General features: G+C 31.9%; 1 protein-coding gene across 1 annotated transcript; it reads left to right on the forward strand.

The window, feature by feature from the left end:
• Positions 1 to 13,338: 13,338 nt before the first annotated feature.
• Positions 13,339 to 15,184, forward strand: LOC125212768 (protein kinase PINOID-like). The gene is made up of 2 exons (XM_048113016.1): positions 13,339 to 14,128; positions 14,251 to 15,184. Exons 1-2 carry the CDS (start codon positions 13,581 to 13,583, stop codon positions 14,996 to 14,998), a joined length of 1,296 nt encoding a protein of 431 aa, XP_047968973.1. The 5' UTR covers positions 13,339 to 13,580; the 3' UTR covers positions 14,999 to 15,184.
• The last annotated feature ends 427 nt before the right edge of the window (positions 15,185 to 15,611 follow it).

Genomic DNA, 15,611 nt, shown 5'->3' on the forward strand with positions numbered 1-15,611 from the left:
ACAATGTACTCAAAGTTCACAGTCAAAAAGAAAATATAAATGACAAAAGATTATCAATTGAAAGTGGAAAATGAGCTTACTCGCTGGCTCGACAATTAGACCAGAAATGAAATTATCAAGACTTTCTTCCCTAGACTCTTTATGATTTATACACACAACAACATTTGTGACTTTGCCTTTTGGCTTACCTTTTATAGCTCGCCATTTTGTGGCTTGAGCGTTTGCTTATCATAAAAAAAGATACACAACAACATGACTTTATCGATGAGATGGAAAAATGGGTGAGAACCCGATTAAGGTAGAAAAATATTGGGGATCACAAAAAATAGTCTGCAACCAGTGGTCGATGAATATATGACTTACTAGTGTGGTGAGCACGACTTAAAGTACAAAGATCCCCTGGGCACAACAAAGGGTGTGGTGCATCCACACCGTCCAATTCCATTTTCCCTTAGTTCAATAAAATTTTATTTTCCTTATAAGTTAAAAATTTTATTTTTCTTTTAAATTCCTTTAGTGATATATATTTCCACATAATTTATTCTAAATTTGTTTGTCATCTACTCTACAAGGTTATGATAATTTGATTTGAATAACATTTATAATTTAAATTAGCTTTCCCTGCACAATTGTTGTAGGAGATTCTTTTAATACTATTTAATTTTTAATATTCTCTTTATAATCCAAATATTTTTATTATGTTTTTATTTACTTCTAAAGGGAAATATTATAGGAACATCTTATGTGAGAAAATTAAAATTATAAAGTGAATAATTAAGAAAATAGCTAATTCCCTAACTAAATAATCACTTTAGATATTCATTTTAAGCCTTTAAGTGGAATTATATTTTTAAATAAAATGTTTTATGTTGTAAAATTAAAAAAATACAAATCATGGAGTATAATTTTAAATTTTCCACATGAAAACATATTGAAATTAGAGTATAAGTACGTTGTGCTGACTTTTATTGAGCTCTGAGCTCTTGTTGCCTTTACATTCTCTTGTAACACTGATGTGGGTGTTTTGGCTTGGTGAGAGGTGGTTGGTTTGTTGCTTTGTTGGGGCTGCTTGGTTAAGCTTTTTTTTTTTGCTTATTTTGGATCCCTTATTCTAGAAGGTAGGGAATTCTGAATTTGTTGGTGGTCTCGCCTTTTGGCTTGCCTCTTGGTAGCTCGTTGTTTTGTGACTTGGACATTTGCTTTTTATAAAAAACTAATCAATTTATCAATTTACTGGAAATATTTGCTCAAAAATTAGTTTAATAATGATAATGGAACAAAGGGAAAATAGAATTGGGTTAAAAAAGTTAAAACAAAAAAGGAAAAAAAACAAGCAAAAAATACCTCAAACTAAAAAAGAGCAAGCCAAGCAAAGGAAAAGCACCCTCCAAACAGAACAATAAAAACAAAAAACTAAACAAACACCAACCAATGCCACCAAGCAAAAACTGACTAGGAAGCAGGGCGAGCTACATTGCACCTTTATGTTTATCAGAGTTGCTTCTGTGATAATGTTCCGTCCATCTTCTAGCTTTATGTAAATCCTCACACATTTGGCCCGGTGAGAAAGGAAATTCTGGGCACCACCCTTTAGTCCATGCTCCAAGCCTCCAAATAATGAGTCTCTTCTCAGTTCCCAGTTCGGTTTTTTTTTTTTTTTTTTTTTAAATATAACCTTATTTCTAAGCCACCAAATAGACCATGAGATCACATAGAATAATGAACTCTAAATTTTAAAGTCAAATTTCGTGAAAGGTGCATCCATCCATGTAAGGAAGCAAGCCATCGGATCTTTGGGGAGACAAAAAGCAAGGTTCCAGCAGTTGCATCCGAAATACCACAAGCTACTAGAAAACCTGCAACCAAAAATAATATGATGCACTGTTTCAGGTTCCTCCCCACTGAATACACAAAGCTCATCCTCAACTCCGGGGAATCGGAATCTGAAAAGTCTCTCCTTTGTATTTAGTCTGCCATGTAGGACAAACCAAACGAGGAGTTGTGCACGCGGCGGAGCCACATTCTTCCATGCGAGCTTCCCATGACAAAGGCGATTGCTTCCCTGTCCCACAATGCGACAGACCTGGAGGTAAAAAATTAGAAACATAGAAAGAGCCAGACTTGTCAAAAGCCCATAGTATCACATCCCTCGCACTCTCACTCATGGAGTCCACGGCTAGGTAAAGATCTTTCACCAAATCCCCCTCCCATACAAATAGTCTTCTTCTCCAAGCAAACTTCCACACCCATCTATTTTCTTTCCATTTGCCCATGCTCTCAATCAAGTTGTACCGTTGGGTGACTATTTTGAACTTATACTCATAATTGAATTGTTAGTCATTCACTATTTTAATTTTTGGCTTGTTTCCATTTAAATCATAATGGTCAATGTAATAATTTTGTAACTCTAATAAGCTATGTTTGGTTGTCAGGATTCTGTCTGGGAAAGTAATCTGATTTCTTAAATTTAAAGTTCTGTGTTTGTTTCAGTTTTTATTCAAACTGGAAAAATAATCAGAATCCCAGAACAAGGAAAGTTAGTACAACTTTCCAGGATTTAGAATCCTAGCTTTTCTTAGGTATTCTCTTTCTCAGTTTTAGGATTCTTACATATTTAAGCAATATAGTATAGTTTTATTATTATTATTATTATAATAATAATAATTATTATTATTATTAAGTACAATATTTTAAAAATAATTTAAAATTAATCATACTTAAATTCACTATAATAAATAACTATAATTAAAATTATCATAATTATAACTATATTTTATAATAATTCATAATAGTATTTAATAGTTTATTAATAATTTAAATATAATTATATAATATGTATAATAAATAATTATTACTATATTTTATAAATTAATAATTAATCAATAAAGTCACAGTGAAATTTGAATTTATAAAATTTATTCAATTATAATACCCGTAAATATTATAATTATAATATAATTATTATTTATTATTATAATAAATGAGTATAATACTCCATTTAACTATAATTATAATTATATTATTATATATTATGCTAGATAATCCATATTTAAACTATCCATCGTAATAATAAATATAATAATATAATTATTATTATTTATAATTAATAATTTATTAAAAATTTAACAATATTATTCTTTTTTATAAATAAAAAATAATAAGTATATTTTCAGTTTGTTGTTTAAATTAAATATAAATTTAAAATCTTGATATTTTCCAAACACAGGAAAGTAATGTTACTAGGAATCATATTCGCGGGATTCATTTTCCTTGCCAACTTTACTTTCCCGCCAACCAAACATGGCCTAATAATAATGAAATTATAAATTTTTAACTTTTTTCAATTGTCCCACATTTGATTAAATTGAATTTAATACGACAAAATTAAATACAGTATGACAACATAATGGCGTTATTTTTGACAAAACGATGTTATATTTTTTGTATTGTTAAATGATGTCGATATATATCTAAAATAACTTAGTTTTTATTGTATCATATTTTATTTTGTCATATTAATTTTAATTTTGACTAATTATTATGGGACAATTGAAAATTTTATGATACTCCCTCCGTCCCAGATTTATAGTCACATTTTACCATAAAAGTCCGTCCCACATTTATAGTCACATTTAGAACTTTCCATATTTGGACGTAAAATTTTACGCCATTGTTCACTAAAATTACACTCAAATGTCATTATCTACATAAAAATAAATCAAAACAAAAATAAAAAACCAAAAAGTCAAAAAGGGACCCATCTTTAACCAACTCACTTCATTTATTACACACTTCATCATCTCACTTCATTTATTACACACTCTATCATCTCACTCCATCATCTCATTTCATTTATTACACACTCCACCAATTCCTTAAAACCTGTGTTATAACTAAATGTGATTATAAATATGGGACGGAGGGAGTATTATATAGTCAAGTGGGATGATTTAAATTGCAATCATCCATGGACTTTCCCAACTTGAAAACATTTTATCTCAACCTTTTGATATACAGTGAAATTCGTCCTTATTAAGTTTATTAAAATCAAATTTGATTAAAGGATTATAAAGCTCACCAATTATTAGATTGTAATCCCACATTGTCAATTTTATCATTAATTGATGCGTAGAAACCCGATTAGAATTGGTACAAAGCACAACTGAGAGTTTCTTAATAGTTCGCAATTAGGATGATTAGATAGACACTATGAGAGAACAACCTAGCTAAAATATAAACTTAAAAATTTTACTACACTATTTAATTTTCAGCTGACGAATGTCTAATCTCAATTTCAACTTGAAAAGCTAGAACATTATTGAGACGCTTTGAAGATTATAATTTATACTTATCTAATTCGGGTTAAAATTTAAAAGTTCGGAATTTAAATATAGCAATTATCTTTACGTTAAAACTCCCAAAGAGAAGAGAAAATAAACACAGAAGACCAAAGGCGAAACTTATGCTGAAATCTAAAAGGTGTTTTGTTCAAAATACACTGTCAATTAGTAAATTACTCCGTCCTTTCATAAAAATATGTACTCTTTTCTTTTTTATCCGTCCCACAAGCTAGAATATATATTTTTTAATTTTAAAAAGTCTTTTCTTTCTAATGAGGTGAGACTCATTTCTACTAACAATACTTTAATTATTATTATTTTTCTACCTCTCTCCTACTTTATCAATTTTATACTATTAAAATTTATGTCGAATCCAAAGTATATGTTTGTCGGGGACGGAGAGAGTATTTGTTATCGATTCATATTGCCGATGAAACATGAAAACAAAGCAACCAGATAGCCAATAATAGTACGTACTAGTATATTTTTCTTATGTATTGATTGCTTTACCACTTGTTTTATGTATTGATACGTGTGTGTATTGTATTCCTCAAGAATATATATATTTATATTATATTCCAACTCTTGGATTCCTAACCTATGTAATTTTCCTATATTTGGGTTGTTCCTGATTTGGTGATTAAAGCATCATAAGTAAACTAAAGTTAGTACTTGCAATAAATTATTTATACATTATAGTACTATTAATTAATTAATTATGTATGTGGGCAGGTGATTAGGGTTTGTCGATGTGACAACATATATTGTCTGTTTGTCTCCCTATCAAAACAGCGTGAATATTGCTATTGTGTGTCTCTTCATTTAATACTCCTCCTTTTTTGTTATTTTACTTATGCTTCATCTTTAATATTTTGGTAGATTTAAGATTGGCTATTGAATAATTTGAATTTTATCTTTCGAACAGAAACTTCCTATTTTCTAGTAAAGTAATCAACCGTAGGGAAACATCTACGAAACGAGTTTTATCACATTCGATTCTTATTACTATCATACTAGAGATTAAGATTCGTAAAAAATACTTATGTGCTGAGGATGTAATCAAACACCATAAAAATTAAAAACAAGTCAATAAATATTGGATGGGATCTCAATATAATTAAATTTTTATGTTAAGCATGAACAATTTTATATACATCCAATTATACATATAGAAGGTTATGATTTTTGAGAATTATTTTTAAAATGAGATCGTAAAATTTATTTTGGTGATTGACATCATTAAATGACACCCATGTCGTCACGAAAAAAAGAGTTTATAATAATAGGTTTACAATCTTCAAATTTTGAACTCCTAATAAATAAATTATGAAGCATATACCAAGGTGAGTTTTGTGTGAGACAACAGTACAATGTCATTAGGTATAAAATACCCATAAAATTATTAATATGTCACACATAATTGTACATGTCTTTTGATTCATATGTTGACATATCTCATGGTAAGATGTTTTTGTTGCGTGATAATGTTTGTCTTCAGTAGTCTAACTAATTAGGTCTTAGGAGCTGGTGAAATTAAGGTGAATGATTGAAATTGATTAGTACGAAAATGATCTCATACAAGACATAATAAGATCACCCCAAATCTAGAAAAGAGGTGACGGATCCCACAAAATCTCCCTCTTCTAAGATTTTCTCCTAATCAACTTGTGCACATATAATTAAAACAAGATTTGCTTATCAATTTTACAACATTTCTTTAATACACCTTGCCCCAATTTTTAACTATTTCTTTATTCTAGTTGATTAACCAAATAAATAAGGGTATTTAATTAAGGATAACTTTTTAATTGTTTTAGTGTTTACTGAAAACATTTCAACTCCAGGATAGGTACATATTGTTTCATTTTTCACTTAAAAATATTCTGCGAAAAGTTTTTGACCAATGTGGTGGTGTACGAGGACCTATGGTAGATGTGATTTTAGCAATATAATTACACATCAACAAGTTCTTAATTAATACTCCTTTCGTCCAAAAAAATAAGGACACTTAAGATGCTACAGAAATTAATGCATAATTGGTAAAGTAAGAGATATTCGAAGGTAAAATAAAATAGATGATAAGAACAGAGTTAAAATAGTGCTAGTGGATAGTGAGACTCACATTATTATTAGGCCATGTTTGGTTGACGGGAAAGTAAAGTTGGAAAGGAAAATGAATCCCGAGAATATGATTCCTAATAACTTTACTTTCCAGTGTTTGGAAAATATCAAGATTTTACATTTTATAATTGATTTAAACACCAAACTAAAATTATGGTACTTATTATTATTTTTATATTATTTTTTATTTATAAAAAGAAATAGTAATAATATAAATTTTTTAATAAATAATTAATTAGAAATGATAATAATTATATTATTATATATATTATTACAATGGATAGTTTAAATATGGATCATCCATCATAATATAATTGTCATTATAGTTACATGGAGTATTATGATCATTTATAAATATGATTATTATTATAATTATAATATTTGCGGATATTATATTTAAATATATTTTATAATTTAAATTTTTCTACGATTTTATTGATTAATTATTAATTTATAAAATAATAGTAATAATTATTTATTATTATTATTATTATTATTATTATTATTATTATTATTATTATATCATTTATATTATAATTATATTTTGATTATTTAATAAATTATTAATTACTATTATGATAAATATTATAATAATACAATTATAATTACGATAAATTTAATTATAGTTATTTATTATACTTAAATTAAATACTATAATTTATAATTTTAAATTATTTTTAAAATATTGTATTTAATAATAATAATAATAATAATAATAATAATAATAATAATAACAATAATAATAGTAATATATTGCATTAATATGTAAGAATCCTAAAACTAGGAAAGTAAATACCTAAGAAAAGCTAGGATTCTAAATTCTAGAAAATTATACTAACTTTTCTTGTTTCGGGATTCTGATTACTTTCCCAATATGATTAAAAACCGAAACAAACACATAAATTTAAAATGTAAGGAATCAGATTACTTTCCCTGACAGAATCCTGACAACCAAACATGACCTTAGTGTTTAATGAGTTGTAATGGTGGGCAATAGTAGTATAAGTTATAAATAAGTTGATGTAAATGAATAATGAGTTTAGAGAGCTTTCCAAAAATAGAAATGTGATATTTTTGTGGGACGGACGAAAAAGAAAAATGTTCTTATTTTTATGAGACAGAGGGAGTATAAAATTTCATTTAGCCATGAAAACCATGCACGTAGCTTTAGAAAATTTTTACAATACATTTTTTTAAAGAAAATTGAAAATTATGTATCTCTCTGTAGTTATTTTGAAGTTGGAATACTTTAGTTAAAACACTAAAAATGACGAGGAAAAATAAATTATTTACCCTTTAATTAAATTATTATACTATGTCCTACAATCCACACCCCAAAATGGTTTTGTTGCTTCAATTGCTTTAGTGTGTTTTGTTTTTTGCTTTTTTTTTTATTTTTTATTTTGTGTATTTTTTTGCTAGCTCGTTTATAAATAAGAAGCCAGTATGAAGTATGACGCTGAATATTCCTTATTTCCAATATTATAGTTTCCTGCGACGTGCGTCGCCCGTTTTATTTAAATAATAAAAGGAATTAAATAGTAAACATGTTACCATATACCAGACTTCGAAGATTTTTTGTCCTTTAAAAATTTTGAAGAACGAAAATTGAAATACTCATCAATTTAAATCAATAAATATTTCATTTTCTTCAATCTTTTTAAATAAAATAACCCATATAATTAACGGTGTAGTGACAATGTTAAACAAACAAATTATAGTCAAAATACTAACTCTTACAAAGTGCACTAAAATATACTTATTCATTTTTATATACTCCATATTTTTAAATTTTTAAATAAAAAAATATACACTGGCTGACTCGCATTTTCGCATACATATCCAACCCTTTCCTACTTAGCCTTTTTATTTTGTTTTTATAGTACACTTTCCAGTTTCCACTATCTACGATTCTACATATATGCAGCTTTTTTTTTAAATATATTTTCCACATGCATATGAGTTGTTTCATTTTTTACTTTTGTACTACGGAGTATGTATCATTGAATATTGTCCTCAATAAAATAAATTTCCAGAGTTAATTAGGAATTAATGTGTTTCATTGATTTTTTTATCATCATAAAAAAGAAGCACTATTGTAAACATTAAAAATATCAATAGAAATTTACTACGATCAAAAAGAAAAATATATACTCGATCTAGTGCCGTATGTAAATGTTAGTAGTGTATGCCGACTGCCGACTAGTTGTTGGAATAATGAAATATCCCCACCCCCACCCCCACCCCCTCATTATTATTGATTCTATGCATTATTATTATTATTATTATTATTATTATTATTATTATTATTATTATTATTATTATTATTATTATTATTATTATTATTATTATTATTGATTCTATGCATTATTATTATTATTACTAATGGGAGCTTTTTACCGGAGAAATATACCACTTCCTTCGTCCTATAAGAACATGCACTTTCTAAATTTGTAAACTCTTTTTTTTCTCTAATGAAGTGAGGCTCATTCTCCACTAGCAATACTTTAATTATTTTTGCCTACTACTTCTCTTTTGTTTCACCGATTGCACATTAAAATCAATGTCCAAGCAAAAGTACATATTCTTGTGGAATGTGATATAACAGTAAAATAATTTTGACACGGGTGGCATCGACTTTTACAATAGAGCAAGCAAGAATCTCAAATATTGTTTGCCTCTCGTTACCGTGGAAATTAGAGAGATACTAATTGTTCACAATCACAATGTACGTAATCAACTTCTTGACTGCCTTATCCAATGGCGATTAATTGTGAACAATGAGTATATCTCTAATTTTGTGATTATATGATATAATTACTATTTAACTGATAAGTTCATTAATATGTAGCTTTATATTTTACCGCTACAATGATTTGAGACTTCTTTACTTAAAAAAATGCAGTTTTATGTATTGACAATTGTAATATAATTTGAGCCGGATTAATTTTATGAATAATGTTTTTGGAGATAAGCTCGTTAAAAAAGGATATTTGAAATTGGGAACATGCAAAGAGCCTCGTGGATAGCAGCTCGGCACGGACTACAGACGACTACTTATGCTTCAGTCGGCTTAGATCCTTCTATGCAAGGCTATGAGCAGAAATGCGATAGGAATTGTAGCTAGAATTGCATCGGGAATTTAATGTCGCGCGTTATCATAGAACAAATATGGAAAATGATATTGCGGCATGCAAGAGATGGTGAAGTAGCTCATGTTGTCCCACAAGTCAAGCCACACTCTTGATGATTCTGCACTGCACAGATATGATTGACCTACGTATCACAAACTAGTACAAACTTGATAGTACTATATTTTTTTTTAGAACTTCATACATTCTTTGTTTGTTTAACTGCTAACTTTTAGCCTTATCACCAGAATTTCTATTTTGTAAATTTAATGCTTATCAATAATTGATTTGAGGTTTATTTGTAAATTGAAATTAAATAAAAAAATTGACCAAGATGACAAATTAGTGGCTATCATAAAAACTATTAATAGAAAACACAGAATTAGAGACGGACAATGCTGTTCCTAATTGATAACAATATATGTTGTTGCTAATTAGTGACGGTAGTGTCCATCGCTAAGTCCAGTACTTTTCGTTCGCAATCGCCATTAGGTTTTTGTGACAACATATTGATTTGTTCTTATTTTATAATCACTCTATTGACATGTTCTGATTTTGCAACCAATCAAAATTTTGGCATTAGCATTGTTTGATGACTTACTTACATGATAGTATCAAACATTAACCAAAATAACTTCACATCACAGGCAACGGAATGACGTTATACTATACTAAATTAAAATATTTCATTTATTTAATTATATATTCAGACAGAATGAGATGGAAGGAAGAAAATGAGAAACAAGATAAGAGATAGTACAAATTAATTTAATGTGACGTCATTTCACTGCATACAATATAATGAATATAGTATGACGTTATTTTAATTGACATCTGATAGTGCCACGTAAATAAGTCATTAAACTATGTTAGCATAAAAATTTTGATTGATTGCAAAATCCAAATAAATTTAAAAAATAAATAATTAAAAGATAGGTCTTCAAATTAATATTTAAAATAAAAATTTAGTAAAACGGAAAATATCCCTTTTTTAATTAAGAAAATCAAAATAATATCTTAGTGGCTGGTATATTTGTGTAACACTACTGATATCGGGTGGATGAACAGGTGGCAATTACAATTGATCACTTTTTCTCCTGTCCAGGGTCATGTTATCTATTTTGGCTTCTCTTACTATCATGAGTCATATTCAAGTATATTTGCATTCTTTGTTGAATACGAGTTTTAATTCACAGTTAGTAAAGTAAGAGGGATAGAAGGAAAAAATTAAAATATTGTTAGTAGAGAATTAGTCTCATCTCATTAGAATAAAAACTTTTTAAAATTAAAAACTATAAACACTTGTGGGATAGATTAAAAAGGAAAAAAGGTGCTTACTCTTATGTGATAGATGAAGTATGATCAAAGAAGTTATTCACTGTATATTTTATATTCATGTCAAAGTTATAGCCACTTTCACCAATATATCCTTATCTAATGATCTTAATTTACCAAAGTTTCACTTCCCTTAGTTATTGTTATTTTCTGCATTATATCCTTATTTAATTATCTTAATTTATCATGAATATTTCACTTTCGTTACAGTAAATAAGAAAGCATCCATATTACTATGTAAGTTGGCCAAACATTAGAGATGTAATGCTTGAGGTTAAAGGTCTCAGGTTTTGAAGCCTTTATGGTGCGGCCTCTAAATTTATGTTCATTTACCAATGAATAAAAGAAAGAAAGTATCCACATTATGTGCGCCAAGTGGTAGAGTGGTTAATGCTCGGACAAAAGGTTAAGAGTTCAAAACCATCATGGCGTGACCTTTAAAATTTGTGTTGGTCTAGTGGTAAAGTAGTAATATCAGATGCCAAAGGGCTGGGGTTCGAGTGAACTGTGACGCCGTCTTTAAATTTAAATTTATTTACCAATAAAAAAAATATCTACATTTTCTCGAGTTTCACACATTTTCTTTACAATATTCATCAACTTCAAAATAAATTTTTATTTAAAGTTTTGATACTCACAACACAGACCCTTATTCCATTTCATTAAAAAAGTTTTCGAACTCGGACTCTCACGGATGAGGTGCAATATATAGTCAAAATAAAAAAAATATCAGGGGAACCCAAGGGCGTCCACGTATGCCCCAATGTGGGTTCGCCTGTGGTTAACCCAATCGTAAAATATTTTTTGTGCCGACAAAATCTGGGCGAATCCATTTCTGGAGCTACTTAACTCAAAATCGGGTGAATATGGATAATTCTTGACAGCTCTAACGACATGCAACGTAGCATGGAGAATATAGTTTGGTGCAAATGGACCGTGGGTGGGGTTTGCAACATGAGATGGTCCCTAATTGCAATTCCAACTGTTGATTTCCCTTTTGCTCCCAATATTGATGGCATATCACACATGCTTTTGCATATGCCAATGGGTCAAGTGGCTTTTTGATGTTACATGTCTATTATTGTCTTTTTACATCCTTCCAACACCTATATATATTGCTCCTTTTATTTCTTATTTATAAAAAAAATCTACCAATATTGCTTCAATAAAATGGCTCTGATTCTAACAACTATACGATATAAGAGTATTAGCTTTTCTTATTTATATGTTTGTTGAGGCTGAGCAACTAATCCGACTGGAGATAGAAGATATAAGTGCTCAATTGAGAGTTGTTGATCCATGCACTTCATGACTAAGGTCGTATATTCACTAAGACCTTAGGCTGCAAGGAGGTTGTTCGAAGAAATGTTTCAACGTCATTTCCGCATGTGTCGACTATTATTTGAGGACATCGCAAATAAACTAGCTATTCGTGACTAGTGTTTCCAATAACGCTTCTACAGATTCAGACAAAAGGGGCTATCAACACTGTAGAAGTGCAATGACGATTAAGCAACTCACATATGACACTACTGTTGAAATGTTTGACGAGTATCTCCATGTTGGTCAAACAACAGGTTGGTTGTGCCTGAAGAATTTTTGTCGTGGGATCATTGAGGAATTCTGCAACACTTATTTGAGAAAATCAACCGTAGACAACGCCTAGTTTTTGGTGGATATGCACGATAGGTTCCATGGTCCTTGGAATTCATGGCACATTGATTGCATGCACTAGGAATTGAAAAACTTGTCTCGTGGCATGAAGGGATGCCTTCACTAGCAGACACATGGGCACAAATCTAATATTTTTTTGCTCGATGCGGATTATGACTAATGTCTGTGGATCTAGCATGCATACTTTAAAGGCACAAGGTCGAACAACAACGTCAACGTCTGGAATGAATCGCCTCTACTTAACCAGTATGCATTGGGAGATATATTTGTTGTAAAAATTATATAGTTAGACACATAAATAGAGGAAAATATCATGAGAGGTAGTACTATGCAAATGATATTACTCCCTCTGTCCTATTATAAGTTAAATGTTTATTAACTCTAGATTTTATCCAAAGTTATTTTATGAATGAAGTGGGACTATAAACTAAAGATAATGATGTATTTATTTTAAAATATTCATTTAAAATATAATATTAAAAAAACAAAATATACTATATGACGTCAGATAGTGAAGAATGAAGGCATTCCCACACGTGCACTACAGTCCCAGCACGTGCACAAGACAAAATAAAATGAGTGAATTAATTACTGAAAAAGCATTTTTATCAGAACCATTAATTAATATTTTAATCACTCACTAGTTACTACGTCGCGTGATTAGTTCCCAACGACCAATTTTCTCCATATATATACGCACACAGACCCAGAGCTGTATGCAGAAGCCATTACTCCTTTCTACAGAAACCCTACTAAGCTAGCGCTCTCCCTCTACCCCTCCATTAAAATCTCTGAAAAAGCTTCTTCCATCGATTTAATCATCCTCGATTTCTGATATTGTTTGGATTTTGGATTTGTTTTTTTTCTATTCACTGTTGATTCAACGTCAAACACTCATTATCTCCCGATTTCCCCCAAAATTGGCGACGAAAAACCTAATCATCGAATTGCATTCCTTGTACATGAGCTCGCGCGTAAAATGTTAGTCGAATCGCGGCGGAATTCTGACGAATTGATTACCTTCTCCGGCAAAATCAGCTCGATGAGCAGCGACACCACCACTCTAAGCCACTGCACCAGCTTCAGCCGCCTCTCCTTCGAGCTTCCGGCGAGCTCGCCTGATCAAGCCACGGCGATGAAACCGCACCGATCGTCGGACTCCTCGTTCCAGGCGATCCGCCTCAAATCGAACCTCACGTTCCGCGATTTCAGCCTCGTGCGCCAGATCGGCAGCGGCGACATCGGCCGCGTCTATCTCTGCCGCCTCCGCGGCGCGGCGGACGACGGCCGCCTCTACGCGATGAAGGTGGTGGACAACGACGTCCTCGCGTTAAAGAAGAAGACGCGGAGAGCGGAGACAGAGAGGAAGATCATGCGCCTCCTCGATCATCCGTTTCTCCCCACGCTTTTCGCCGAATTCGAAGCTTCAAATTTCTCCTGCGTGGTTATGGAGTACTGCGCCGGCGGCGATTTGCACACGCTTAGGCACAAACAGCCGCAGAAACGATTCTCTCTCAACGCCGCTAGGTAATCTTCAGATATTTCAAAATCGTAATCGCGAATCCCCAATTCTCAATTCAGATAACATCAATATTTAATTTCGTGTAGTTGCGATTATTTAATTAGTTAGAATTATTGCATTTTTGCAGATTTTATGCTGCGGAGATTTTGGTAGCTCTAGAATATTTACACATGTTAGGAATAATCTACAGAGATTTGAAGCCGGAAAATGTGCTTGTTAGATCGGACGGTCACATAATGTTGACCGATTTTGACCTCTCTCTCTGCTCCGCCGCCGTCCCCGCCGTCGAGTACCCTGACTTCTCGCCGTATCCGCCGTCGCCGGCGAAATCCTCCACCGCGTCGGCGCTGACTCCGTTCTCCTGCATCTCTAACCGCCTCTTCCGATCGAAGAAGATCCAGACCCTGGCCGCGAACCGCCTGTTCGTGGCGGAGCCGGTGGCGGCGCGGTCGTGCTCATTCGTCGGGACACACGAGTACGTGCCGCCGGAAGTGGCCTCCGGCGGCGCCCACGGCAACGCCGTCGACTGGTGGGCGCTTGGCGTGTTCATCTACGAGATGATATACGGCCGGACGCCCTTCGCCGGGGGGAGCAACGAGGCGACGCTTCGCAACATTACGAAGCAACCCCTCGCCTTCCCCGGCGCATCGTGCGGCTCAAGTGAGACGCACGCGCGAAGACTCATATCCGGGCTGCTGAACAAGGACCCCAGCCGCCGGCTCGGGTCCAAACGCGGTGCGGCCGAGGTGAAGACGCACCCATTTTTCAAGGGGCTGAACTTCGCTTTGGTCCGCTCCGTGAGGCCGCCGGCGGTCCCAGAGGGTTCGAACTCATCGGCGAGGCGCATCGAAACGCCGCCGTTTTGTGTGTTTTAATTAGGGGTATTATTAGCTAATTTAACGTAGAGTTAATGTTTAGTATTGTGGTTTAGGTGGGAAAGTGTATAGATAGTCCACGGGAAATGATGCGGCGATTAAAAAGTTTTATTCACGTAATTATTTTGTAATGAGAGTTTATTAATGAGGTTAGTACGATGGTAATTACTTGATTATCATAATTAATGCTTTTGTTCCAATACTGCATATTCTATTCATGGAATGGAGGGAAGTCAGGGAACGGTGGATATTTAAACATTTTGACTTTATCAACTATGAAATAGTAATACTATAAAATTAGAAATAATTAGTAACCTTATTTTACGACTCCTAGTTATAAATCTTGTAATTTAATGGTATTCTTTCATCTCTATAAAATTTGTCTTAAAATCATAATGCGCGTGCACTTAAGCTGATAAATTAATTGTGTAAAATTACATTTAACTACCCTTTTTTTTAATATAAAACGATTTTTATGGAAGAGATGCTATGGTTACTGTTATGAACTTATGAGTTCTAAAGTAGGCAACATTTTAGGTATTTTTTGAGTTTATTATGGTTATATTCGATTGCTATAGTTTCTCCTGGAATGCAAATAATCCGATGATTGAGA

The sequence above is a fragment of the Salvia hispanica genome, chromosome 3 (assembly GCF_023119035.1).
Source record: "Salvia hispanica cultivar TCC Black 2014 chromosome 3, UniMelb_Shisp_WGS_1.0, whole genome shotgun sequence".
Classification (NCBI taxonomy): domain Eukaryota; kingdom Viridiplantae; phylum Streptophyta; class Magnoliopsida; order Lamiales; family Lamiaceae; genus Salvia; species Salvia hispanica.